Here is a 27,304-nt window from a genome sequence, read left to right on the forward strand (position 1 = left end):
TCTGAGTTGTGGGTACGACTAAGTACCTTCCTGCCAATGTTTCCACAGATCATAGCGGTGTGTCTGATATCAGAGAGGCAGCGGTTGTATCTGCACTGGAGTCACAAGGTAAATTGTTTAACCTGTTGCCCTTCCTTATAATAAAACAATTTCAGGCCCAAGTCTCTGTGTAGGAACCAGATCATCCTCTGAACTGGTGCCATAAGAGTAGCTGAGACTGGCAAGGGCACCAGCGGCAGAGCAACTGTGTCAAATCATGCTAGATTCAGGCCCAAGCCCCACCTAGACCAGCGTCCTATTCTTAAAGTGCTCAACCAGATGTCTCAACGTACAGCGTAAAAGCAAGACTTGGGCACAACATCATTTCCCCCACTTGGAGTGCCCAGCAACTGGGCGTACTGCCTCCAATAACAGCTTGATTGGTTGATTGTATTTCTCGCTGCGAGAAGTGAGGTTACAGGGAACCAGGCAGAGGGCCTTCTCGGTGGTGGCGCCTGCCCTGTGGAACGCCCTCCCAGCAGATGTCAAGGAAATAAACAACTATTTTACTTTTAAAAGACAACTGCTTAGGAAAGTTTTTAATGCCTGATGCTGTATTGTTTTCAATATTTGGTTGGAAGCCGCCCAGTGTGGCTGGGGAAACCCAGCCAGATGGGCGGGGTATAAATAATAAATTATTATTATTATTATATTCTGAAGATCTGAAACCAGGAAAACCAGTACATTTCTGAGCACAATTCAAAGTGTTGGTGCTGACTTTGAAAGCCCTAAATGGCCTCGGCCCAGTATACCTGAAGGAGCGTCTCCACCCCCATCGTTTTACCCGGACACTGAGGTCCAGCACCGAGGGCCTTCTGGTGGTTCCCTCACTGTTAGAAGCCAAGTTACAGGGAACCAGGCAGAGGGCCTTCTTGGTGGTGGCACCCACCCTGTGGAACGTCCTCCCTTCAGATGTCAAAGAGAACAACAACTACCAGACTTTTAGAAGGCATCTGAAGGCAGCCCAGTTTAGGGAAGCTTTTAATGTTTAATAGGTTATTGTATTTTAATATTCTGTTGGAAGCCGCCCAGAGTGGCTGGGCTAGATCGGCGGGGTATAAATAATAAATTATTTTTATTTTTAATATTATTAAGTATTTTCTAAAGACTGGAGTAAATTTGTAAAATATTTAAAAGACCACTGTAAACAGTTAAAATCATTGGCAGAGATGTAATGACACTTGTAATGTGGAATTATTTATGATAATTATGGTTATTAAACAGATGGATAAGGGTAAAAGATACAGCAAACTTAAATTTAAATAATGGAACCCATGGAGGGAGGGAAGGAGGTGTGATGGTTCACAGGAACCTTGTATTTCAATCTTTGAAATGGATATGTTAAAATATATAAAATTATGAAAAGCCAATGAAAAAAAAATTTTTTTTTAAAGAAAGTGAGTGAGGTCCTAACCAAAGAGGATTGGCTACTTAAGCTGACAGAATATGCACAGCTAGCAGACTTAACATATAGAATAAGAGAACAAGAAGAACATACATTTAGAGAAGATTGGGAAACATTTATTGAATATATGGGAAATAACTGCATACAGCTGAAAACACTGGCAGCATTAAGATGAATCCGACAGTATAAATAAGCTTTGATGGATGCAATAAAGGAATACTGAATGGTATAGTTTTTGTAATATATGCAGGGATTTTTGATATGTAAAATGAGCCATAGGAAGAAAAGAAGGGAAGTCATTGATATCTTAAGGATGTAAAAATGAGTACCTTAAATTGTAAAACAGAACATTCAATAGAAATTATATATTTTTAAATTTATTTTAATACATTTTATATTTAAATTATATATTTTATATTATATTTTTATATTATAAATTTATATTATGTATTTTAGTATATTTTTTAAAAAAGGGGGGAGAAATTGTTTTTAATGTTTGATTCCCTTAGATCGCGACAGTGTTGGTCCTGGGTTTCTCCTGCTTTGCCTTTGCCGTGGTAACGCTTCTCTGGACTGCGCAGTGGAGCACGTTCTACCTGTCCTTTCAGGTGAGAAAACCGCTAGGCTTTATCTGAATGCTGCTTTATCTTAATGCTGCCAGCGTTTTCAGCTGTACACCATTATTTCCCGTATATTCAGTAAACCTTTCCCAGTCTTCGTTCTCCTTGTCCTCTTATTCTATATGTTAAGTCCGTGACTTGCATATATTCTGTCGGCTTAAGTTGCCATTCTTCTTTAGCTGTGACCTCGCTAGTTTTCCATTTTTGTGTGTGTGTTTTTAAAGAGTTATGTGTCAATTTGTTGTTTAGTCGTGTCCGACTCTTCATGACCCCATGGACCAGAGCACGCCAGGCACTCCTGTCTTCCACTGCCTCCCGCAGTTTGGTCAAACTCATGCTGGTAGCTTCGAAAACACTGTCCAACCACCTCGTCCTCTGTCGTCCCCTTCTCCTTGTGCCCTCCATCTTTCCCACCATCAGGGTCTTTCCCAGGGAGTCTTCTCTTCTCATGAGGTGGCCAAAGTATTGGAGTCTCAGCTTCAGGATCTGTCCTTCCAGTGAGCACTCAGGGCTGGTTTCCTTCAGAATGGATCGGTTTGATCTTCTTGCAGTCCATGGGACTCTTAAGAGTCTCCTCCAGCACCATAATTCAAAAGCATCAGTTCTTCGGCGATCAGTCTTCTTTATGGTCCAGCTCTCACTTCCATACATCACTACTGGAAAAACCATAGCTTTAACTATACGGACCTTTGCTGGCAAGGTGATGACTCTGTCCCAAGCGTCTCATGGGGACACTTTGTCTTCCCAACAGGTCACAGCTCCCTTCCTCCACATGGTTGCCGTATTCATCATGGTCCTCCTGGCGTGGCCAGTGGCTCTTCATTTCTTCTGGACAGACAACAAAGGTACAATGAGCTCTGGTTATTATGATGAACATCTCTTTGCAGATAGGGGCTGGGGCTCTTGCTCCTGGGGGAAGGCGTCTGACTTCGGCTGGGTCCTTGGCATGGGTCTGCTGATGGGCCCCACACAACCACAAAGTTTTGTTGCATGACCCTCCTCCCCAGTCTCCAAGTGGCGCAAGATCCGAGGGGTTCCAGGTACTTACCAAAAGTTTGGTTTCCTTGGAATGGGAGACAGTGGAAACTGTGGTGTCTTTAAGATGTATGGTTTGTTTACACATACCGTATTTTTCGCTCTATAAGACGCACTTTTCCCCTCCTAAGAAGTAAGGGGAAATGTGTGTGCATGTCAGCTTCATTCCGGAGCTGACAGAGGCTGGGAATGAAAGCAGGCAAAGAGAGATAAGGACACTGGAATGTGAGCTGGAATGTGAGAGGGAGGAGGGGCAGCCGAGTGGCATAGCTTCAGAGAACAGAGAGCAGGCAGCAGATAGCAAAGATCCACAAAATGCCAACCTTAGCTCAGAAACAGATGGAGAGAGGCCAAGAATAGCTAGCCCAAAAACTCAAAGGTGCGAAAAGTTCATTGAGAGGAGGGGGAAAGAGAAGAAGCAAAAGAGTTTTCCCCCCTGTTGGAAGAAGAGGAAGGGGCAGAGTTTAGACTCGGCAACTGCAAACTTGGAGTCAGAAACGAAGTGAAGAAGCTCTGGAGTGATTTATGTGTTTGAGCAATAAACCTGAGATAATTACTGCTGGTGTCTCGCTTCTGTGGGAGAGCCAAGCCATTACAGTGCGTCTTATGGAGCGCATGCAGGCTCCATGGCTTCAGTGAAAGCAACGCGGAACCTCCGGAGCGCAGCGGGAGGCTATCGCTGAAGCCAGGAGAGCAAGAGGGGTCAGTGCGCACCAACCCCTCTTGCTCTCCGGGCTTCAGGGATAGCCGCCCGAAGCCTCTGGAGCGCAGTGCGTGGCTATCCCATAAGCCAGGACAGCCAGTGGGATCGCAGTGCTGCGATTCCGCTGGCTGTCCTAGCTTATGGGATTCAGAATATATTTTTTGTGTTTTCCTCTTCCAAAAACTAGGTGCGTCTTATGGTTCGGTGTGTCTTATAGAGCGAAAAATACGGTATATACAACCCAAACCTAAGATGGAAGGGCTCACAGCATTAATTCCCCAAAAGGAATGGCTTCTCCCATACTCATAGCCTAGGAATTGAGCAGAAATTTAATAATAATAATAATAATAATAATAATAATAATAATAATAATAATAATAATAATAATTTTATACTAAGGTTACCAGATTTTTTTCAATAAATCTGGGAACACTGTTCAACTTCAATGGATTTTGTATGGGGATTGATTTGTAAATCCGGGGACTGTCCCCGGGAAACGGGGACGTCTGGTAACCTTAATTTATACCCCACCCACCTGGGCAGCTCCCAACAGGATATTAATAACATGATAAAACGTAAAACAATAAAAACTTCCCTGAACATGGCTGCCTTAAGATGTCTTCTGAATGTCAGGTAGTTGTTTATCTCTTTGACATCTGAAGAGGGCGTTCCACAGGGCGGGTGCCACCACCGAGAAAGCCTCTGCCTGGTTCCCTGTAGCTTTGCTTCTTGCAGAGAGGGAACCACCAGAAAGCCCTTGGAGCTGGACCTCAGCGTCCGGGCAGAACGATGGGGGTGGAGACGCTCCTTCAGGTATACTGGGCTGAGGCCGTTTAGGAGCTTTCAAGGTCAGCACCAACACTTTGAATTGTGCTTGGAAACGTACTGGGAGCCAATGTAGGTCATTCAGGACTGGTTTTATATGGTCTTGGCGGCCACTCCCAGTCAAGCATGGCTCTCACTCTCTGGCTTCTGCCTGCAGCCTGTTTTCTGCTCTCAGCTCACACACAACTGCTTGGGCAACTGTCCCTCTAGATACCAGCCGGGTGAGGAGGGGGAAAGATCCCTCACGGGGTCCCTGCCATGGGAGCATATTCACCCAGTGCTATACCAGTTGCACTTGCTCCCGGTGGAGTATCGGGTCAGGTTTAAGGTGCTGGTTTTGACCTTTAAAGCCCTTTATGGCTTAGGGCCCTCGTATTTACGGGACCGCCTCTCCTGGTCTGCCCCATAAAGGACCTTAAGGTCCATGATTAATCATAGTTTAGAGGTCCCGGCCCTAAGGAAGTCAGAGTATCCTCCACTAGGGCCAGGGCCTTCTCAGTGATGGCTCCGACCTCGTGGAATGCTCTGTCCCATGAGACCAGGGCCCTGCAGGATTTAACCTCCTTCAACAGGGCCTGTAAGACAGAGCTATTCCGCTTGGCTTTCCATTTGAACTTAGCCTGATCTTTTATTCCTCTTCCTTCCCTCCCCCTCCCCTTTTTATGGATTACCCGCTCTGGGATCCCACAGCTAATTCTCCCCTGGTCTCCTCGCTGGCCCAGATAGGACTAATTTAGCCAGCTAGCCCTGGTGATCATCTAATGTTTATTGGATGGATTTCCCCCCTAAATTGATTTTTGAATTCTGAATTTATTGTTATTCATGTTTTATATTGTATTTTATGCTGTTTTTTTGTTGCAACAATTAAGTGTTTTAAATTTGTTGTTAGCCACCCTGAGCCCGGTTTTCTGAACTGGGAAGGGTGGGGTATAAATAAAAATTTATTATTATTATTATTATTATTATTATTATTATTATTATTATTATTATTATTTGCCCCAAAGGGCCCCATCACTTCTTTTGTTACACAAATGATGGCCGTTCTCTCACAAAGAAACTTGCCTGACTAGTTGAAGGATGGAAACCTTCATTAGATTTTAATGCTTGCTTGCTTCAGGGACTCAGGCATCATGCAGACTAGCCCCACAAAGTCACCCCCACAGTGCCGTGGGACCACCCTCTAGATTGGGGGGTGGGTGGGTCTGACTTTTGATAGTAAGTGGGCCTCAAGAGGACTTCGACATGGGACCCATCGGAAAGGCATCAACTTTCAAACTGTGTGTTTTGAGAGAGAATCCACTAACAACCTGTATTTCTAGTTACAGGTAGGTAGCCACCATGTTGGTCTGCCATAGTCGAAACAAAATAAAATAATAATAATAAAAATTCCTTCCAGTGGCACCTTAGAGACCAACTAATTTTGTTATTGGTATGAGCTTTCGTGTGTGCTACTGCTCATACCAATAACAAACTTAGTTGGTCTCGGTCCGTATAGTTAAAGCTCTGGTTTTCCCAGTAGTGATGTATGGAAGTGAGAGCTGGACCATAAAGAAGGCTGATCGCCGAAGAATGGATGCTTCTGAATTATGGTGCTGGAGGAGACTCTTGAGAGTCCCATGGACTGCAAGAAGATCAAACCGATCCATTCTGAAGGAAATCAGCCCTGAGTGCTCACTGGAAGGACAGATCCTGAAGCTGAGGCTCCAATACTTTGGCCACCTCATGAGAAGAGAAGACTCCCTGGAAAAGACCCTGATGTTGGGAAAGATGGAGGGCACAAGGAGAAGGGGGCGACAGAGGATGAGATGGTTGGATAGTGTTCTCGAAGCTACCAGCATGAGTTTGACTAAACTGCGGGAGGCAGTGGAAGACAGGAGTGCCTGGCGTGCTCTGGTCCATGGGGTCACGAAGAGTTGGACACGACTAAACAACAACAAAGTGCTACTGGAAGGAACCTGTATTTCGAGAGAAAATGTTTTAGAAATGTGGGGTTTCATGCTGGCTTATTTTTATTTAATTGCATATTAGGGCAAAGAAAGGAAAATGGGATTGGGGGTGAGAAACATGACATGACCCAGGCCAGCAAATACTTATTCATTCCTACTTGGACTTGTCCCCCTTCCCATTCAGCATAGCAAAGACCATGACCATTCTTGTTTCGTTCAGTTCTGCAGGCATTGATTATTTCCCCCTACTTGGTCATCGTCCTCTGCCTTCTCTTCATACCCCTGGGGTTCCATTCTCCCTGTATTATGGAGAAGGGGGTGCTGGGTCCCAAGCCGCACCTGATTGGCCACAGAGGAGCACCAATGGTAGGTTGAATTGGAACGCGGGGGGCGGGACTTCAGAATAACCTGATGCCATTACGCTTCCTCCTCTTTCGGATAGTTGGTTTGTTTTTAACCTTTAAAGAAATCCAAACCATTTTTCTCACCTGATGAAGAGCTCCTTTGCCACCATTTAATAATAATAATAATAATAATAATAATAATAATAATAATAATAATAATAATAATAATAATAATTTATTATTTATACCCCGCCCATCTGGCTGGGTTTCCCCAGCCACTCTGGGCGGCTTCCAACAAAACACTAAAATACAATAACCTACTAAACATTAAAAGCTCCCCTAAACGGGGCTGCCTTCAGATGTCTTCTAAAAGTTTGGTAGGTATTTTTCTCTTTGACATCTGGTGGGAGGGCGTTCCACAGGGTGGGCGCCACTACCGAGAAGGCCCTCTACCTGGTTCCCTGTAACTTGGCTTCTCGCACCAAGGGAACCGCCAGAAGGCCCTCAGAGCTGGACCTCAGTGTCCGGGCAGAACAATGGAGGTGGAGACGCTCCTTCAGGTATACTGGATGTTTCTGTTGGTCATACTCAACTAGGGACTTCGGACGACAGTCAACATGTGCGCCATTACACAATACACAAGACCGTCGTGGCAAAAATTTGTACAGTGGCTGGGTGGGGGGACTTTTTCAGCTCGAGGGCCACATTTAATTCAGGTTAGCTTTCCAGGGCCACATGCCACGAGTGGCCAAGGCCAGAGGCAGAAAGAAGAAGTGAATTTTACAAGTGTGTAGTTGTCTTGTTTCTCCACACTCTCCCATAGCTCTGTCCAGGCCAGTCAGAAGCATTCTCAGAATTCATTTGAAGAAAAATGGGAAATATTTGTAATTTATTTTTTTTCTTCAAAATTTTTATTGATTTTCCAAAATTTTAAACAAACAAACAAACAAACAAACAAACATCATAACTAAACTTGGTCTAATCTTAGTAACATTGTTAAATGACTCCCTCAAATTCCCTTATCTGAATTTCATGATATATCATTGTAACGGTTTTCCAAGATAAAATCTCATAAAATTTACTTAATCCTCTTAACATCTTTATCTCTTTTCATCTTCACTTTAAACATGTTGTTCTATACTTTCAGAAATTTAAATTATCTTTGTAATTTATTTAAGAGACCACTGTAAGCAAACGGAAACATTAGCAGGATTTTAACAACACTTGTAAATGTAACAAATACATTGGATAATATGGAGAGATATTAAAACATTGATGGTGAAATAATATGCAGTTGGAAAACATGACAATAGGACCCGTGGAGAGGATGGAGGGAAGTCTACTTACACCCCCCCCCAAGCATTCTCAGAGTTCCTTTCCAGGAAATGATCAAGGAGGTTGCAAAACAGGGATTGGGGCTGTTGGCCCATCCGTCATGTCTTCCTCTCTCATTTTTATAACAGGTAGCTCCCGAAAATACAGAGATGTCGTTCAGAAAAACTGCCGCTTACGGTGCTATCGGCTTTGAGACGGATGTCAAAATTAGGTGAGCTTCTGGAGCACGGCTTCCCAGATGGGGTCAATATTTTCCCCCCATACGTGCTCTGCTCTCTTAAGGGATCGTTACTGCCTGCTGTGTTTAAACCATCCCTTTCAACTCACAAACTCTCGCTGGCGTCTTGGTGCTGCTTTAAGAACCTGCTAGATCAGGCCAGGGGCCAGTGACGGATTTACGTTGAAGCTAAACAAGCTATAGCTTAGGGCCCCACTCTCTTGGGGGCCCCCAAAAAATTAAAGGGGAAAAAAACGGGATGTACATTTCCAAAATATAAGATAAAAAAACAAATAAATTAAAGCTACATACAGCAACAGTGTAGGCTCCTATGATGTAAGTCATGGGCCCCGCCCGCTAGCCTGCTCCCTCAAATATCAATGGTTTCAGGCCGGCGGTTCGAATCCCCGTGACGGGGTGAGCTCCCGTTGCTTTGTCCCAGCTCCTGCCAGCCTAGCAGTTCGAAAGCACACCAGTGCAAGTAGATAAATAGGTACCACTCCGGCAGGAAGGTAAATGGCGTTTCCATGTGCTCTGGTTTCCATCACGGTGTCCCGTTGCACCAGAAGCAGTTTAGTCCTGCTGGCCACATGTCTATGGACAAACGCCGGCTCCCTCGGCCTGAAAGCAAGATGAGTGCCGCAACCCCATAGTTGCCCTTGACTGAACCATCCAGGGATCTTTTACCTATCTTACCTGTACCTCTCACTGGGCGTGTGAGAAGCCTACAAGCAGGGAATGAGCTCAACAGGACTCTGCCCACCTGCGATTCGCAGAGACTGCTATTCAGAGGCATAATTCCTCTGAGAGTGGAGCCAGAACATAGCCATGGTTGTTAGTAGCCATCCAAATAAATCACTATGGTTTCCCACTATCCCCTGAAAACTGGAACCATAGAGAATATGCGACACATCTCAGCTGTTCTCAGGCGACCTGGCGAATGGCCTGCCTAAGACCCCAAGCGTGACGTGCGAAATTGCTTTTCTGTTTTGTTTTTTCTAAATTATTATTTTTTTAATAATAATTTTTATTGGTTTTTTAACACATATTCAACACATACAATACACAATACAAAAACAAACAAACACATAAACAAGTATAATTTCAAAACCTTAAACCCTGTTTCTCCGACTTCCCCATACCTTCCCTTTCTGCATCCCTGTTTTCAAATTTCTTTCAGCAAATCCTCACTTCATAATTTAATTAATTAACCTTTTTCTCCCCCTGTCTTTTACCTAATCAATACAGCTGTAACCTCTTAATTTCTCTGACCCTGACATTTTAGCACTCATTTAATTTATAAAAGTTCTTAAGATAAACTTTAAATTTCTTCCAATCTTCCTCCACCGTCTCTTTTCCTTGGTCTCGGATTCTGCCAGTCATCTCGGCCAGTCCCATGTAGTCGATCACCTTCGTCTGCCATGAAATTGCTTTTCTGTTTTGAACAGCTTGGACGGCGTCCCCTTCCTCATGCACGACAAGACGTTAGAAAGGACCACCAACATTGAGGCTGTCAATCGCACGTGGGCGAAGGCGCTTGCTGACTACTTCCCCTGGAGCGAACTGGAGAAGCTGAATTCTGGAAATTGGTTCTTTGAGGTATGTTTGAACGGGACTTGAAATGGAACTCAGCCCATCACATCTCCCCGGTTGGCTTCTGGGGAGCTGAGCAGTGGAATAGCCTTCCAAGAGCAGGTTTGCCCATGTTTGCAACTACAGCCCGGGCCTCTGCGTGGTCTGCCTCAACCAAACTACCACTGTCCGCCTTAGAGCTCACCCAAATGACCCTCCATTCGCCGTACATCTCACCCACGTTGCCGCCCATATTCACTCTTCTCCCCAGCCCCTCCCTCCCTCACCAAACCCCCATTCCCCTTGGACTTCACCAACTCTCCTGTATGCCTCTCCATGCCATTCCTCTTACAGCTCACCCAAACTCCCTCTCTCTGCTCTGAGGTCACCCAGACTTACAACTCACCCAGACAACCATAGGCCTCCTTAGGCCACGACAGTTTCCATTTTGCGGCCCTGAAGTTTAAACTTCTTAAACAGCAATGAGGTCTGGGTAACCAGTGATTTTACTATTATTATTATTATTATTATTATTATTATTATTATTATTATTACAGTGGACACTTGTGTTGCGAACGTGATATGTGCAGGAAGCACGTTTGCAACCCGCAGCGCTGCGTCTGCGCATGCGCGGGTTGCGATTCACTGCTTCTGTGCATGCGCAAAGCATGATTTAGCGCTTCTGCGCATGCGCAAGTGCCGAAACCCAGAAGTAACCCATTCTGGTATTTCCGGGTTCGGTGAGGTGCGCAAATCCAAACTTGCGCAACCCAAAGCGCCTGTAACCCAAGGTATGACTGTATTATTATTTACCCTATTCATCTGACTGGGTTACCAGTACATCACAGAATCATTACAGGAAGGTGTAAACTTACAGCACAGACTGCAAAGCTATACTGATGTTACAGACGCAGGTTGGACACCGCAGCAGTGAGAAGTCATAGAACCATAGAGCCATAGAATTGTAGAGTTGGAAGGGACCCAAGGGTCATCTAGTCCAACCCACTGCAATGCAGGAATCTCAGCTAAAGCATCCATGACAGATGGCCATCCAACCTCTGCTTAAAAACCTCCCAGGAAGGAGAGTCCACCACTTCTCAGGGGAGTCCGTTCCACTGTCGAACAGCTCTTACCACCAGAAAGTTCTTCCTGGTATTGTGTTGGAATCTCTTTCTTGTAACTTGAAGCCACTGGTTCCAGTCCTACCCTTCTTTGTTGTTCCACGACAGAGTACCACAATTATATATTTTTTTAAATTAACTACTACATCTTAGATTTTGATTCAAATGGCTGCACTGGATTGCCTCATACGTCAAAGTCATTTGCGTGAATAAAAATTTCCTATGCCGTATAGTTTTCGAGTCGTGCGACACAAATTGGGTCTACTAGACACAAAAAACAGGGACGCGGGTGGCGCTGTGGGTTAAACCACTGCGCAGCTTGGGATTGCCGATCGAAAGGCCGGCGGTTCAAATCCCCGCGACGGGGTGAGCTCCAGTTGCTCGGTCCCAGCTCCTGCCAACGTAGCAGTTCGAAAACAGGCCAGTGCAAGCAGATAAATAGGTACCGCTCTGGCGGGAAGGTAAGCGGCATTTCCGTACGCTGCTCTGGTTCGCCAGAAGCGGCTTAGTCGTGCTGGCCACATGACCCGGAAGCTGTACGCCGGCTCCCTTGGCCAGTAAAGCGAGATGAGTGCCGCAACCCCAGAGTCGTTCGCGACTGGACTTAATTGTCTGGGGGTCCCTTTATCTTTACACACACACAAAAAAAAATAAAGAAATGTGGACTTAGGACACTTCTGGGGCCCCTCTGTGATTGGGGCCCCCGGAGCCAAAGTTTTGTTAATTCCATAGTTGATCTGCCCCTGACAGTTTCATTGGTGTTAGATAGGCAGTGGCAGCAGAGCAGGACAGTCGCTGATCTGCCCTGCTTTTCTGTTCCTACTCACCTGGGCTGCCCCTCTGCTCACGGAGGCCACCTCCCTGCCTGCTTGCTCACTTGCCTGGGCTGGCTCCCCACCTGCATCTGATCCTCAGCTGCCAAAGCTGCTGGAGGTTTAAAGACTCTCTCAAGGCAAATCTTAAAAAATGCAGTATAAACACTGACAACTGGGAAACACTGGCCTGCGAGCACTCCAGTTGGAGAACAGCCTTTACCAAAGGTGTCATGGGCTTTGAAGGCACTCGAACTCAGGACGCAAGGGAGAAATGTGCTAAGAGGAAGGCACACTTGGCAAATCCACACCGTGATCAACTCCCGCCCAGAAACCAATGTCCCCACTGTGGAAGGACGTGTGGATCCAGAATTAGCCTCCACAGTCACTTACGGACTCATTGTTAAAATTGTGTTTATGGAAGACAAACTTACAGTGGTACCTCGGGTTACATACGCTTCAAGTTACATACACTTCAGGTTACAGACTCCACTAACCCAGAAATAGTGCTTCAGGTTAAGAACTTTGCTTCAGGATGAGAACAGAAATTGTGCTCCGGCGGCGCAGCAGCAGCAGCAGCAGGAGGCCCCATTAGCTAAAGTGGTGCTTCAGGTTAAGAACAGTTTCAGGTTAAGTACGGACCTCCGGAACGAATTAAGTACTTAACCTGAGGTACCACTGTACTTGGCTATGAGTGATCGCCAAAGAGAAGAGGTATTCGGACGTTTTGGCTCCTGAATGATCGAAAACTGGAAGTGAGTGTTCCGGTTTGCAAACCTTCTTTGGAACCCGAACGTCTGACGGGGCTTCCATGGTTTCCGATTGGCTGCAGGCCAATCAGAAGCTGTGCTTTGGTTTGGAAGTCAAACGGACTTCTGGAACAGATTCCGTTTGACTTCCAAAGTACGACTGTTTAGCATAGTGTGAACAGGCTACTAGTCTGTATTCAGTCACGTTGATGCCACACATTTAAAGAACAATTATACCACCCCTCATTGATGCTGAAGTCCTCCTCTGAGGGCCTTCTGGTGGTTCCCTCACCGCAAAAAGCAAAGTTACAGGGAACCAGGCAGAAGGCCTTCTCAGTAGTGGCCCTCTCCCATTAGATGTCAAGGAGATAAAGAGCCACACAACTTTTAGAAGACATCTGAAAGCAACCCTATATCAGAAAGTTTTTAATGTTTGATGTTTTACTATGTTTTATATATGCTGTAAGATGCCCAAGGGACGCTGTAAGATGCAAAAGACGTCGAAGGGACGCGGGTGGCGCTGTGGGTAAAACCTCAGTGCCTAGGACTTGCCGATCGCATGGTCGGCGGTTCGAATCCCCACGGCGGGGTGAGCTCCCATCGTTCGGTCCCAGCTCCTGCCCACCTAGCAGTTCGAAAGCACCCCCAAGTGCAAGTAGATAAATAGGTACCGCTTTATAGCGGGAAGGTAACGGCATTTCTGTGCGCTGCGCTGGTGCTGGCTCGCCAGAGCAGCTTCGTCACGCTGGCCACGTGACCCGGAAGTGTCTTCGGACAGCGCTGGCTCCCAGCCTCTTAAGCGAGATGAGCACGCAACCCCAGAGTCGGACACGACTGGCCCGTACGGGCAGGGGCACCTTTACCTTTACCTTTAAGATGCCCAGAGCGGCTGGGGAAACCCAGCCAGATTGGCAGGGTATTCTTATTCTTATCCTTAATAAATAAAATGGTCATGGCTCCCCTCACGAAGGAATTCTGGGAACTGTAGTTTACCTCTCACAGAGCTACAATTCCCAGCACCTTCGACAAGCTACAGCTCCTTTCCCCCCTAATTCCTTTGCAGAAGAGGCCATTCTTCGAAATGCCCCCGCTCTCGCCTGAGGATGAAAAACTGGCAAGAAAACAGAGAGTCTACAAGCTCAGCGATCTCTTGAAACTTGCTTATCAGGAGGACAAACTGGTCCTCTTTGATCTTCAGCACCCTCCAGCGCATCACCCTTACAGGGACACCTGGATCGACAGAACCGTGGAGGTCCTCAAAAACGAAATGGGGAACAAATCTCACTTGGTAAGAGACATCCCCTCCTCCGAAACCCTGCCCCTCTTTATCCAACTTGAATCTCCCCCCAAGTATGTTGCGTGTGGGCTAGATCCTGACCCAACAGGTATCAAATCACTGATGGGGATTAAAAAAAACACCACCTACAGGAAGCTTGCCTATATGAAGTCAGGCCATTGGTCCATCGAGCTCAGTATTGTCCACACTGATTGGCCGCAGCTTTCTATGTCTGTATTCTGATCTGAACATGTCCCCCAGCTAGATCTCCATCAGAGACTTTGCTGCGATCCGTACCTCCTGAGATAAGGGGGATGGTTTCTGGGCATTAGGGATGAAAGCAAAATTACCGTATTTTTTGCTCTATAAGACTCACTTTTTCCCTCCTAAAAAGTAAGGGGAAATGTGTGTGCGTCTTATGGAGCGAATGCAGGCTGCGCAGCTATCCCAGAAGCCAGAACAGCAAGAGAGATTGCTGCTTTCACTGCACAGCGATCCCTCTTGCTGTTCTGGTTTCTGAGATTCAGAATATTTTTTTCTTGTTTTCCTCCTCCAAAAACTGGGTGCATCTTGTGGTCTGGTGCGTCTTATAGAGCGAAAGATACGGTAAATTCATTTGCACACTCCAAAACAACGTGCAAACCCAAACGATGTTGTTCTCCATCCAGGTAGCGGAACAGAAACGCACCTTGTTTGCGGACGTTGCTTTGCAAAAGCAGCTTGTTTTCGCAGAGGCCCACTGGTTGCTGATAGGAAGCCCAGAAGCAGACCCTGAGTGCAGCAGCTCCCCCCCCCCAAAAAAAACCTTGTGATTCCCAGCAACATCCATTCAAAGGCACATTGCCTCTGGCAACAGAAGCAGTTCTCCTCTGTTAATTTTGTCCTCATTCATTTAGAAAGTAAACGGTTTTCTTTGTCGCGTGGTGAGTTCCCGCCTCCCCCCGATGAAATAAAGACACAGGGCACAAGAATTCAGATTAATGGGCCAAATTAGGCCACAACTTTACTGATTACAGGAATTGAGTGGTATTGGCTTAGGCATTGGTCCTAACTACTAACCGGCTAGAGGCCGGAAGGGTTAATCACCAGAGGGAGGAGTCCTGCTGAGGCATGTCAACTAGGACCTCCCCCGGGCATCACCGCGTGGGGGCGTGCCGTGGGCCCACGCCTCCTTAGGCTTAGGACAAGGCCACGCCCCCCTGGAATCCTTTACCGGACTACCCTTGCTTGGAGGAAGGTGATGGCGCTCCTTCCCCGCTTCATTTGCATAACAATAGAACAGTACCCCTACCAATGCCTAACCACCAATACCGAAGAGTTGTGACGGTTTGCTACGAGGTAGGCGAAAACCAAATGGCTGGAGCCAATCCGCCATTTGGGAAAACTCCTACCAGGCCCCTTGACGGCGACCAACCGTAGTTCATAGCAACGTCAGAGAACCTATCCTAACAGGGTGGGATGGGCGGGAAAACCGGTTCAGCTACAGCAGCGGAGGAAAAGAGGAGGAGCCTCGGCTGCAGCAGGTTTAATTAGCTGAGGCCCCGCCCCCGGAGCCAGCCGATTGGCTGGCCCGGGGTATGACACGGGCAGGGATTCCCTTAGGTATCGCGGGGGCTGGAGCCAGCCCCCGTGAATGTGGGGAAGGGGCGTGCCGCCCGCAACCCCACCTCCTTGTTTATCGCGGAAGTGGTTTTGTTGTAAGCCTGACTGGATATGCTTTATAGCTAGCCCGGTTGAAAACATTCAAAATAAAACAACACAAACCTGCGGCAACTGCAACAAAATGTTGCAGCGTGAAGTGCTCACTGTTCCGGCCAGCCAAACCCTTTGGTAGGATATGTTGGCATGTGTCCGGGGAGACGGGGAGCTGGCTCCAGCCCTCCTGCCGGCAGCTGGGCGAACTCTGATTCTCAGAACAGCATCAAAAACTGCGACTCAAGCCTCAGAGACCTTTAGAGACTGAGCACGCAAGCCAGCAGAGATAAAAACTTTTTGCAACGGAAGTAGCCGACAGAGGCATATGTAAGCATATTTACAAGTGTTTATTCAGCATCAGGAGAAAAGAAAAACATGCCTGCGTCCATTTGTGTCCAAGTAAACAGCATAGGCATGGGACGTGGGTGGTGCTGTGGGTTAAACCACAGAGCCTAGGACTTGCCGATCAGAAGGTCGGTGGTTCGAATCCCCGTGACGGGGTGAGCTCCCGTTGCTCGGCTCCTGCTCCTGCCAACCTAGCAGTTCGAAAGCACGTCAAAGTGCAAGTAGATAAATAGGTACTGCTCTGGCGGGAAGGTAAACGGAGTTTCCGTGCGCTGCTCTGGTTCGCCAGAAGCGGCTTAGTCATGCTGGCCACATGACCCGGAAGCTGTACGCCGGCTCCCTCGGCCAATAAAGCGAGATGAGCGCCGCAACTGAAGAGTCGGTCACGACTGGGGGTCCCTTTACCTTTAAACAGCATAGGCAAAAGCTATATACAACGGAAGTTCCCAGCAGACTGTGCTGGAAGTAAACAGACATACAACTCCATATGCCTGTTCTAATGTGGAATGGAACTATATCCTAACAGGAATAATTTATGTTCATCTTCTGCCAATCGCAGGTCTTGTGGCTGGAACCAAAGTATAGATCCATTGTCCAGAGCTTAGCTCCTGAATTCCAGCAAACCTCAGGCGTGGCTTACCCAGTCGAGGTCCTCCAGATGTCTCGCATTTCCAGGCTCAACTTGGACTACAGAGATTTGCGCTGGGTAGACATTTGGTAGGTTGACTCCACCACACACCCTCAGAGAACATATTGGAAAACCGAGTTTTGATTTCCTCAGTGAATGTTTCGGGCAAATTTCAGCAAGACGTTTATGAAGTGGCAGATCAGTGGTTCCCAAAGGGGGGGCGGTACTGCCCCCTGGGAGGTGGTGGGATTGCCTAGTGGGGGTGCTAAGGAGCAAGGGGGCAGCAAGAGGGTGCTGGAAGTGGCGATTTAAGACCCCCCGTGGGTGACTTCAACCCACATATTGGGAAACTGGTATCCCTCCATCAAGTCCACTCATCACATTAAGAGTTTACTGAGCACCGTATTTTTCGCTCTATAGGACGCACTTTTCCCCCTTCAAGAATGAAGGGAAAATGTGTGTGCATCCTATGGAGCGAATGCAGGCTCCTTGGCTTCAGCGATAGCAACGGGAAGCCTCCGAAGCGCAGAGGCAGCGCTCCCTCCGTGCTCCGGAGGTTTCGTGTTGCTTTCGCTGAAGCCTGGAGAGTGAGAGGGGTCAGTGCGCACCGACCCCTCTCGCTCTCCAGGCTTCAGGCAGCTATCCGCAAGCCTCCGGAGCACGGAGGGAGTTCCCCCCGCGCTCCGAAGGCTTGCGGGTAGCAGCCTGAAGCCCGGGGAGCACAGCGCCAACTCCTGTTCCGGGGGCTGTGGTCGGTGGAAGCTTGGGCTTCCCCTGCCCCAGCCCCGCGGCTAAAAATGAAGCCAAGACAACAAGTTGGTTCCATCCCACTCGCTGTCTTGGCTTCTGGAAGAGGTTGTGCATGGCTAAAGAGGAAGCCAAGACAGCCAGCGGGCTGGATCCCGCTTGCTGCCTTGGCTTCTTTGCTCTTTGGGGCTGGGGGGGGGATATTTTTTTTCTTTATTTCCTCCCCTAAAAACTAGGTGCGCCCTATAGTCTGGTGCGCCCTATGGAGCGAAAAATACGGTAGTTTCTAAGTGCCTAAAATGCAGAGGCTGAGTCAATATGTCTCGCCAGAGTGGTGCATGCTCTGGTTATCTCCCGCTTGGACTACTGCAATGCGCTCTACGTGGGGCTACCTTTGAAGGTGACGCGGAAACTACAACTAATCCAGAATGCGGCAGCTAGACTGGTGACTGGGAGCGGCCGCCGAGACCATATAACACCGGTCTTGAAAGACCTGCATTGGCTCCCAGTACGTTTCCGAGCACAATTCAAAGTGTTGGTGCTGACCTTTAAAGCCCTAAACGGCCTCGGTCCAGTATACCTGAAGGAGCGTCTCCACCCCCATCAGTCTGCCCGGACGCTGAGGTCCAGCGCCGAGGGCCTTCTGGCGGTTCCCTCACTGCGAGAAGCAAAGCTACAGGGAACCAGGCAGAGGGCCTTCTCGGTAGTGGCGCCCGCCCTGTGGAACGCCCTTCCAGCAGATGTCAAAGCGATAAACAACTACCTGACATTCAGGAGACATCTTAAGGCAGCCCTGTTCAGGGAAGTTTTTAACGTGTGACATTTTACTGTATTTTTGGTTTTTATGGAAGCCGCCCAGAGTGGCTGGGGAGGCCCAGCCAGATGGGCGGGGTATAAATAATAAATTATTATTATTATTATTATTATAATATACCTCCAGGGCAAATGCCTGTTCTTGAAGCTGAGCTATGGAACTCCTTGCCACAAGGCCGATGCTGCTGCAGAGAATTTAGCAATACTGAAAGACAGCTTAGGTAGCACTAGGGTATGGTGTTGGCCCTTGCCAGCTGATTATGCCCAACTCGGCCTCTGCCACCTACTGGCTTTGCCCCAGCATCACCATTTTGTGACTGGTGGGCTCCGTAATTTGCAGCCACTGAAAGCAGGGTCTCAAGAACCCCCCTGGTCTAAGAGGAACCCATGTGCTCACTTGACAGGGAATACGTGAAAGCCAACATCTCAACCAACCTCTGGGTGGTCAGCGAGCCATGGCTGTTCTCCTTGGCGTGGTGTTCTGGGGCCGATTCCGTCACCACCAATGCTGTCCACACCCTGGGGAACCTCCAGCGGCCTCTATTCCTCTTGGTAAGTGGAGACAGCATCTCCCAGTCAGTGAAAGGCAACCACGACTACTTGTTGTGGTTGATAGCCACTGAGACACCAGCACGCCACAAAATTTGGACTGCCCTTGCAGTGGTACCTTGGTATTCAAACGCCTTGATTCTCAAACACCAAAAACCCAGAAATAAGTGTTCCGGTTTTTGAACATTTGTCGGAAGCTGAACATCCGATGCGGCTGTTGGCTTTTGTTTCAGGGGCGGCTGCGCCAATCAGAAGCTGCGCCTTGGTTTTTGAACATTTTAGAAGTCAAACGGACTTCCGGAACAGATTAAGTTTGCACTTTTATTTTTGCTATTTATTTTGCGTTTTTGTTTTTGAGGCTTTTTCGCTTCATTTGTTTTTGTGACTGTTTGGAACCCAGTTCAGCTACTGATTGATTGATTGATTGTGTAACTGCGGAAATGGATAAAAGCCCCCCATCCAAACAATGACTATTATCAGTGCAGGGAAGAAAAAAAAATAATTGTAATTTTTATCATCTACAATACTGTCTTATTTATTTTATAGTACAGCACATTGATTATTGCTTTCATTTTATGGATCAATGGTCTCGTTAGGTAGTAAAATTCATGTTAAGTTGCTTTGTTTTTCAAAGTCTGGAACGGATTAATTCGTTTTGCATTGCTTTCTATGGGAAAGCGCACCTTGGTTTTGGAACGCTTTGGTTTTGGAACAGACTTCCGGAACGGATTAAGTTTGAGAACCAAGGTACCACTGTACTTAAAAAACGTGTTCACTTATGGCAGACTATCATTTATAAGAGAGTTGGTTTGAGTGAGGTTTCACTGCCCATCTCCAGACCTTCCAAGCGCCCTTATTTTCCAGAGACAGGCCCAGATTTACAGAAGCCGTCCTGGTTTCTGATTTGATCCCAGAATGCCCCACTTTTCCTTAGGACGTCCCCATTTTCGCCGGAGAAATGTTGGCGGGTACGGATAGGACGTCCCTATTTTCATCGAACTGTTGCCCTGTCAGATGGCCTGGGTCCTTCTTTCTCGTCATTCTTTTCAGAGTCCCACCCCCTCTCTGCAGTTTCACCTTGAGGTGTGACTCCAGTTTGTCCCCTGTTCTGTTACAGACACCCGGGGAGTACCGGAGTATGTGGATAGTGACAGACGTCTTGGCGGTCCTCTTCATCCTTCTCATATTCGCTTTTCACTGGTAAATACTTCCCCCCCTCCCCATTCACCCCCAGGGTGACAACAAGAGCAAGTCCTTCTCAAGGCCTCCAACCTTAGCTGGAGCTTCTAAGAGCAGCGATTCTCAACCTGTGGGTCCCCAGATGTTGTTGGACTACAACTCCCATCTTCCCTGAACACTGGTCATGCTGGCTAGGAATGATGGGAGTTGTAGTCCAACAACACCTGGGGACCCACAGGTTGAGAAACACTGCTCTAGAGGTTGGATGCCCATCAGTCCCGGATGCTATAGTTGAGATGCCTGCGTTGCAGGGGGTTGGACTAGATGACCCTCAGAGGTCCCTTCCAACTCTACAATTCTATGATTCTGCAATTCCTCCCGAGACATCTGCTGGTCCTGTGTCATCAATGGGTTGGGGCTAGGGTTTCAACTCACTTCTGGGTCCGGTGGCATCCCAGTAGCCCCCCCCCCCCAGGTTGCTATGGGGTTTGGGGAGGGTCAGGTTCTGCGGTCTCCTGGCTGGCACAGTGCTGTCTTAAGAATATGCGGTGCTGGGGTACAAAGATCCGCCTGGCACCCCCTCCCCCAGGTTGCCCAGTCCCAGGCGCACAGGAGGGAGGAGTCTCGCTGGCTCAGTCGCTCCCGAATTCACGGCACAGAGCTGCCTGCTTCTACCGGTCCACAATAGAAAGTGTCCTTTCCTACTGCATCACTGTGTGGTATGCTGGTTTGACATCAGCTGATGGGAAGTGCCTACAGAGGGTGGTGAATACAGCACAAGATATTATGGGCTGTCCCGTGAACCCGCTGGATGAAACAGCGGAAGAACGTTGCCTCAGGAGAGTGAGGAAACTTCTCAGGGATGATTCACACCCTGGCCGGCATTTTCTTGATCTCCTGCCCTCGGGCAGAAGATATAGAAGCATGATTAGTCACACCAACAGGGTAAAGAACAGCTTCTATCCGTGGGCTGTTAGGCTGCTGAATGAAAAGATAACAAGAGGGCAACTGACTTTCGGGTTTGGTGGGTGTGCGTCAGTAAACGAGGGGAATTAAGACAAAGAGAGCTGATTGGGGGAGGGGGCTCGTGTAATCTCACTGTATACAAGTTGTACAAGTGACAATAAAGTATTTCAAAAAAAGAGCCCGCTGCGGCATTCCGACGGATGGGTGGACTCTTCTCCAGGCTCAACTCTTAGCCTCCGGACTCTCAGCCTGGTGCCCCTGAGAGCCCAGTGCCCGGGTGCCCTGCACCCCTAGCACCTATGGGTAAGATGGCCCTGCCCCTAAGGGCCATAGCCAGTGGACTAATTCCACAGTATCATCCCTTGAGAGCTGGACTGGAGGAAGAAACCTCTTCGCTGGGTCTCTTGCCCCTCCTGGGAGCGGCCACCGAGACCACATAACTCTGGTCCTGAAAGACTTGCATTGGCTCCTAGTACGTTTCCGAGCACAATTCAAAGTGTTGGTGCTGACCTTGAAAGCCCTAAACGGCCTCGGCCCAGTAGACCTGAAGGAGCGTCTCCACCCCCATCGTTCAGCCCGGACACTGAGGTCCAGCGCCGAGGGCCTTCTGGCGGTTCCCTCCCTGCGAGAAGTGAGGTTACAGGGAACCAGGCAGAGGGCCTTCTCGGTAGTGGCGCCTGCCCTGTGGAATGCCTTCCCATCAGACGTCAAACATAGATATATGATTCTTAAAAGACACCTGAAGGCAGCCCTGTTCAGGGAAGTTTTTAATGTATGATGTTTTATCGTGTTTTTAATATTCTGTTGGGAGCCACCCAGAGTGGCTGGGGAAACCCAGCCAGATGGGCGGGGTATAAATATATTATTATTATTATTATTATTATTATTATTATTATTATTATTATTATTAAGCTAGTTGCCAGGGGATTGGACTAGATTACTCTTTGAGACTTTTCCAATTCTTCAATTCAATGATTCCAAGTTTCTCTCAATTGAATCCAACCCTGCTGGCATGCGAACTCCTGTGTATGCAATTAAAGGAAATTATTTTTAGAGAGCACAGCTCACATATTCCCCTCCCCCACCAGTAATCCTTACAACGGCACCATAAGGTAGGCCAATATTTGCACACCCACCCACCCATTGCAAACAGAGACCTGGAGGTGAGTGTTGGGGTGTGTGTGTGAGTTTCATGGATTGTGAATAATAGCATATTCTCTCCCCCCGCCCAGGTGGAGAGAGGTGGGCTACACCTCCTACGAAGCTCAAAGCAACGGGACCTTTGATAATGGTCCATGCAGCACACCTGAGACAGGTGAGCCTTGCCCTCTCTGGGGTTGTGCCCTCAGCAAACAGGAAGCTACCTTCTGGCAGGCAAGAGTATTTGTTCATCAAGCACCGACCCGCCGCAGCTCTTAAGGAGAGCTTCTCTGCCTTCACCTGCCACCTGATTCTTTAACTCTGGGGTGCTGACCTTGAAAGCCCTAAACGGCCTCAGTCCAGCAGACCTGAAGGAGCGTCTCCACCTCCATCATTCTGCCCGGACACTGAGGTCCAGCACTGAGGGACTTCTGGCGGTTCCCTCACTACGAGAAGCCAAGTTACAGGGAACCAGGCAGAGGGCCTTCTCGGTAGTGGCACCCACCCTGTGGAACGCCTTCCCATCAGATGTCAAAGAGAAAACTAACTACCAAACTTTTAGAAGACATCTGAAGGCAGCCCTGTTCAGGGAAGCTTTTAATGTTTATTAGGTTATTGCATCTTAGTGTTTAGTTGGAAGCCGCCCAGAGTGGCTGGGGAAACCCAGCCAGATGGGCGGGGTATAAATAATAAATTATTATTATTATTAGGGGTTGGCAAGCTTTACCGGCCATGGCCTGGATCACTCCCACAGAGATTGTCCGTGGGCCGGACTGGCGTAACTTGATGCCCGAAATCACTTCTGCGCATGCCCAGACGCTGAAAATCGCACCTGCGCAAAAGCGATTTTTGGCGTCTGGACATGCGCAGAAGCGATTTCTGGTATCTGCGCATGCACAGATGCCATTTCTGGCATCACTCAGCGAGTCCCCGTGCCGCGCTGTTTTAGTGCAGCGCACAGGGGACTTGCTGAGTGGGTGGCTCGTGGGCCAGTAAAATGGTCTTCGTGGGCCGCATCTGGCCCATGGGCCGCACGTTGCTGACCTGTGCTTTAACTGAAGATGGAAGGCCATTTTGCTCAATGAAGACCTGTGTGGAACAGGAAGTCCTTGCAGTCTCCTTCCTGCCCAGGAGCATCCAATGGCCAGCTTGGGTGAACGGAGCCAGACAGGGTCTGCTTTGCCGAGAGGGCAGGAAACTGCAGGTCAAAGTTTCACCATGAGGGGCAGATGATGCAGCAGATTCTCACACAAAGAAGGGAAAATCCAATATATTTCTGTCCTGCTTGGGAGCTTTCCAAAGGGCACTTGACTGAGAATGTGATATACGTTGTTTGTACACACACACACACACACGCACACACAACACGTAGAAGGAGAAGAAGAAGAAGAAGAGGAGGAGGAGGAGTTGTTTGAATTTGATATCCCGCTTTATCACTACCCGAAGGAGTCTCAAAGCAGCCAACAATCTCCTTTCCCTTCCTCTCCCACAACAAACACTCTGTGAGGTGAGTGGGGCTGAGAGACTTCAGAGAAGTGTGACTAGCCCAAGGTCACCCAGCAGCTGCATGTGGAGGAGTGGGGAAGCGAACCCGGTTCACCATTCTCCTCTGGAATACGAGAGCAGTGGGGAGGAAGAAGTGCACAAACCTTGAGATTCACCATAGTAGGAAACCAACCAGGTTTTCCTAATATTTATGAACTGGTCTACAGGCTATTCCCTGCATATAGTGGTGAGATATATTTCATCCTTATATTTTTTTCAGAACTCGACAGGATGCCAATTGTGGCTTGAGGGTCTCGCATGCCAGCTGCTTAGTGAAGAGAATCCTCTAGACAGAAGATTCTTTCTCATCCAAGAGCTTTGCTCTCTAGGATGAGGGCACTCACGGCACGGCGACTGGAATTGTCGGGAGATAATGCCCGCCAGCGCTTGGATTTGCACAGCTGACGTTACGCCGTAGACCAGCAATTCCCCATCTTTCTCCCTTTCTTCCCTGACTACTTCTTAGGAGATGCAGAATCAAGCTCAAGTAGATTGTATCTTGTCCTCATGCCCAAGGCACCGGACCATTCTTTGGAGTGGCAAAAAGGTGCCCACCTTTCCCCTTTTTAGACATTTTGGTTGGGTGTTTCTAGTGAAAATCCAGGGTCTCTCTTTGCCTGTGTGGGTTCCTGCTGCAAAGTGCCACCAAAGCAGGGCTGTGCTGCCTCAGTGGAGAGGGGTCTGCAGCCAGTCTTTTCCCCATAATGCCCCCTGCTGCAAACCTAATCATTACTTTAACTTTTTTCTATATATAAGAAAGATGAGTTTCTTCAGAAATAAAGGAAGTGAATTCCACACATTGAATCCCGTTCTGTTTACTTCTAAATGTGGTGTACCTTGATATGCTGGGTAGCTCTGGAACCTGGAACCGCCAGAATTTACAGCATCCTGCTTTCAGCGCTTACTCTTCTCCTTTGACCCAAGACTGGAAAATTCCGGGCACAACGTGAAAAATGCCTTTGCCAGACAACCCACCACACCAAATATTCCTTTTCAGGTCTTTCCACTGAATTTCCTCATTTAGGAGGAAGTTCTGTTCAAAACCCCCTCCAAAGACAGTCTCTACAATCTTACCAACCGAGAAAAGCCACCCAACCCCACTATGTTAAATAAATAAAAGGAATACGAAACAAACAACCGTCAGAACCAAACCTCCTTAAATAAGTCCAGCTATTGCACATTTAAACATTTCACACACCCCCACACCCCCGCAGTGTACGTTACATCTCAAGTCAATCTATGCTTTTGCCCTTCAGGTTATTATTATTTTTGTTTCCTTTTGTGAAATGGGCTTCCTCTCCCCGGCCTTTTACATTTCATTTTGAAAACAAGCAAACAAAAAGTATTTCACTTCTCATCTTCCGAAAAGAAAGAAAGAGAAAGAATGAAAGCCCCGAATCCACTAGATTTTTATGAGATCATTCCGTTTCTGGCACGGGTCCATCTTGTCGCCGGTAATGTGTTTCAAAGGCCTTAAAACAAGCAGTGTGGAGGTTTTCCCTCCACACAGTCCTTGGTGTGTCCTGCCATTTTGGTTCCAATTTTTTTTCAGAAAACCACGCCAGAGTTTTGCTGTAGCCTCAGGGTGATGGAAGATGCATTGAGGCTTCAATCCAGGAGCGGGGAAAGGGGAGGCGACATAAAGGCTGTTCTCACAGATAGTCATCCTCACTGGAAGGGGACGTCAGCCCACAGTCCTCGGAATCGGAGTCTGACATGCTTTCGGAAGGAGTCCGGCTCATCTTCCACACGTGGGTGGAGAAGGTCTTCCCCCAGCTGCAGGGGTATCCCACAGTCCTCAGCTGACAGAGTAACTCCAGGCCAAGAGGCCCGTGGCTCCTCTCACTTCACTTGCTGCCTTTTGTACTCCTCTGTTTGCTCATCGCCGTCAACATCTGGCTGATGTAAGACGTCAGTAGGTCGTCCATCTTGTAGCCCTGGGGGAAGAGACAAGAGGGACAAGGTTGACACACCCTGATAGTGTTAGAATTCTTGCTCCATGACTGCAGTCATGGGATTGTTGTCTTTCACATGACGGTGTATGTTTTGACTCCATAGAGTGGGAAGTGACGGAGACAGGATGTTTGTGTTACTGTGTTCCATGAAGTGGGACTATTGTCCTTTGTTCATTTGATATGATACAATATGATACGATACGATATCTTTATTGTCCCATACAGAACAATGAAATTGAAAAATCTACGTAAGACATTCTAAACCCCTAAAAACTCTGAAACCCCATTTTAAAATGCAATATACTCCTATAGAGACTCCTTATACTGCGTTTAAAACCAGAATTGCATTTTGGGTAGAAACCAAATCCTGTCTGAAGCTAGAGAGAGAGGGAGCCATGTTGCAGTGCTCCGTGTGTGTTTATATGTAAATAAAGTAGATTAGCCAAAATGCTGAGTTCCTGAGGTCTGTCACGCGACATGCGCAAACTCTGCGGATCCCTAAGTGTGCCGATGTCTGATGGCATCGGTCGCTGTGATGTTTGGGCTGAAGAAAGCTTTTGAAGCTCCTGAACAATCAACCAGGAGGGAGAGAACATGCCAGTCAGGCATGTGTCTCTGCCAGGGTCCTACTCGAGTGTAGGACGAGCTCCTGACAGACAGCACCCCCCCCCAGTACGTTTCTGAGCACAATTCAAAGCCCTAAATGTGTGGGATATAAAGGTGCCGTCAAGTACAGCATTCCGACAAAGGACTAACAGCCTCCATGTTCTAACCGGTTGCTGTGACAACCAGTTTGTCGGTTGCTGGTAGTTTTGAAAGATAACTGCTCACTTGCAGTCGCCTCATTACCAACCTCCCTCTTATAGTTCATTTCCTTGTTATGTAACCTAAGCCTGCCTTCAGATACGGTTCTGTAAACCTGAATGAATCTGAGAGGAAAATAGGTTTATATTAACATGAATCCGATTCGTGTTAAGAGGGATTCAAAGGGATTTTTAACCAGGAAGTCATCTTTATTACTAGAACTCAGACAAGTCAGCAACAAGCTGATTGCTGCATAAATTTCTAAAGGGGATTGTTTAAATCTGCTAAAGTAAGGTTACCAGATTTTTTTCAATGAATCCAGGGACGCTTTTCAACTTCAATGGATTTTGTATAGGGACTGATTTGTAAATCTGGGGACTGTCCCCAGGAAATGGTGACATCTGGTAACCAAGTGCTAAAGTAAACCTTCCCATAAAATGGCCTTGGCCCAGGATACCCGAAGGAGCATCTCTACCCCCATCATTCAGCCCAGACACTGAGGTCCGTTTCTGAGGGCCTTCTGGCAGTTCCCTCCCTGCGAGAAGTGAGGTTGCAGGGAACCAGGCAGAGGGCCTTCTTGGTGGTGGCGCCTGCCCTGTGGAACGCCCTCCCATCAGATGCCAAGGAAATAAACAACTACTTGACTTTTAGAAGTCATCTGAAGGCAGCCCTGTTTAAGGAAGTTTTTAATGTTTTATGTTTTATCGTGTTTTTAATATTCTGTTGGGAGCTGCCCAGAGTGGCTGGGGAAACCCAGCCAGATGGGCAGAGTAATAATAATAATACGGTAATAATAATAATAATAATAATAATAATAATAATAATAATAATAATAATTTCTCCTCCTCCTTGGGTGGGATCCTTCTTTCCAACCTCAGGCATCAAGGTGGGGTCTTGGATGTGGCCCCCCAGACCTTACCAGCTGGCCCTCAGAATTCT

At 47.7% G+C, this 27,304-nt stretch overlaps 2 protein-coding genes across 4 annotated transcripts in view; one reads left to right on the forward strand and one right to left on the reverse strand.

Annotated features, from left to right (window-relative positions):
- Window positions 1-24,401, forward strand: part of GDPD4 (glycerophosphodiester phosphodiesterase domain containing 4) — a 40,402-nt gene extending 16,001 nt beyond the window's left edge. For 2 of the 3 annotated variants that reach the window (XM_081197381.1, XM_081197383.1), the window contains 12 exons: window positions 49-108; window positions 1,954-2,052; window positions 2,816-2,909; window positions 6,794-6,939; window positions 8,381-8,463; window positions 9,918-10,068; window positions 13,787-14,011; window positions 16,599-16,756; window positions 18,632-18,779; window positions 19,894-19,976; window positions 22,154-22,236; window positions 23,827-24,401. In XM_081197381.1, the coding sequence (XP_081053507.1) occupies window positions 49-108; window positions 1,954-2,052; window positions 2,816-2,909; window positions 6,794-6,939; window positions 8,381-8,463; window positions 9,918-10,068; window positions 13,787-14,011; window positions 16,599-16,756; window positions 18,632-18,779; window positions 19,894-19,976; window positions 22,154-22,236; window positions 23,827-23,855 (1,359 nt within the window). In that variant the 3' untranslated portion in view covers window positions 23,856-24,401. The remainder of the gene's footprint in view (window positions 1-48; window positions 109-1,953; window positions 2,053-2,815; window positions 2,910-6,793; window positions 6,940-8,380; window positions 8,464-9,917; window positions 10,069-13,786; window positions 14,012-16,598; window positions 16,757-18,631; window positions 18,780-19,893; window positions 19,977-22,153; window positions 22,237-23,826) is intronic. The other variant, XM_081197382.1, reaches the window with a different exon arrangement.
- Window positions 24,402-24,741: 340 nt separating this feature from the next.
- Window positions 24,742-27,304, reverse strand: part of MYO7A (myosin VIIA) — a 181,337-nt gene continuing 178,774 nt past the window's right edge. The window contains exon 49 of the mRNA XM_081197518.1: window positions 24,742-25,543. Within this exon, the coding sequence (XP_081053644.1) occupies window positions 25,454-25,543 (90 nt within the window). The 3' untranslated portion in view covers window positions 24,742-25,453. The remainder of the gene's footprint in view (window positions 25,544-27,304) is intronic.

Source organism: Podarcis bocagei (genome assembly GCF_964188305.1).
Source record: "Podarcis bocagei genome assembly, chromosome: 6".
Classification (NCBI taxonomy): domain Eukaryota; kingdom Metazoa; phylum Chordata; class Lepidosauria; order Squamata; family Lacertidae; genus Podarcis; species Podarcis bocagei.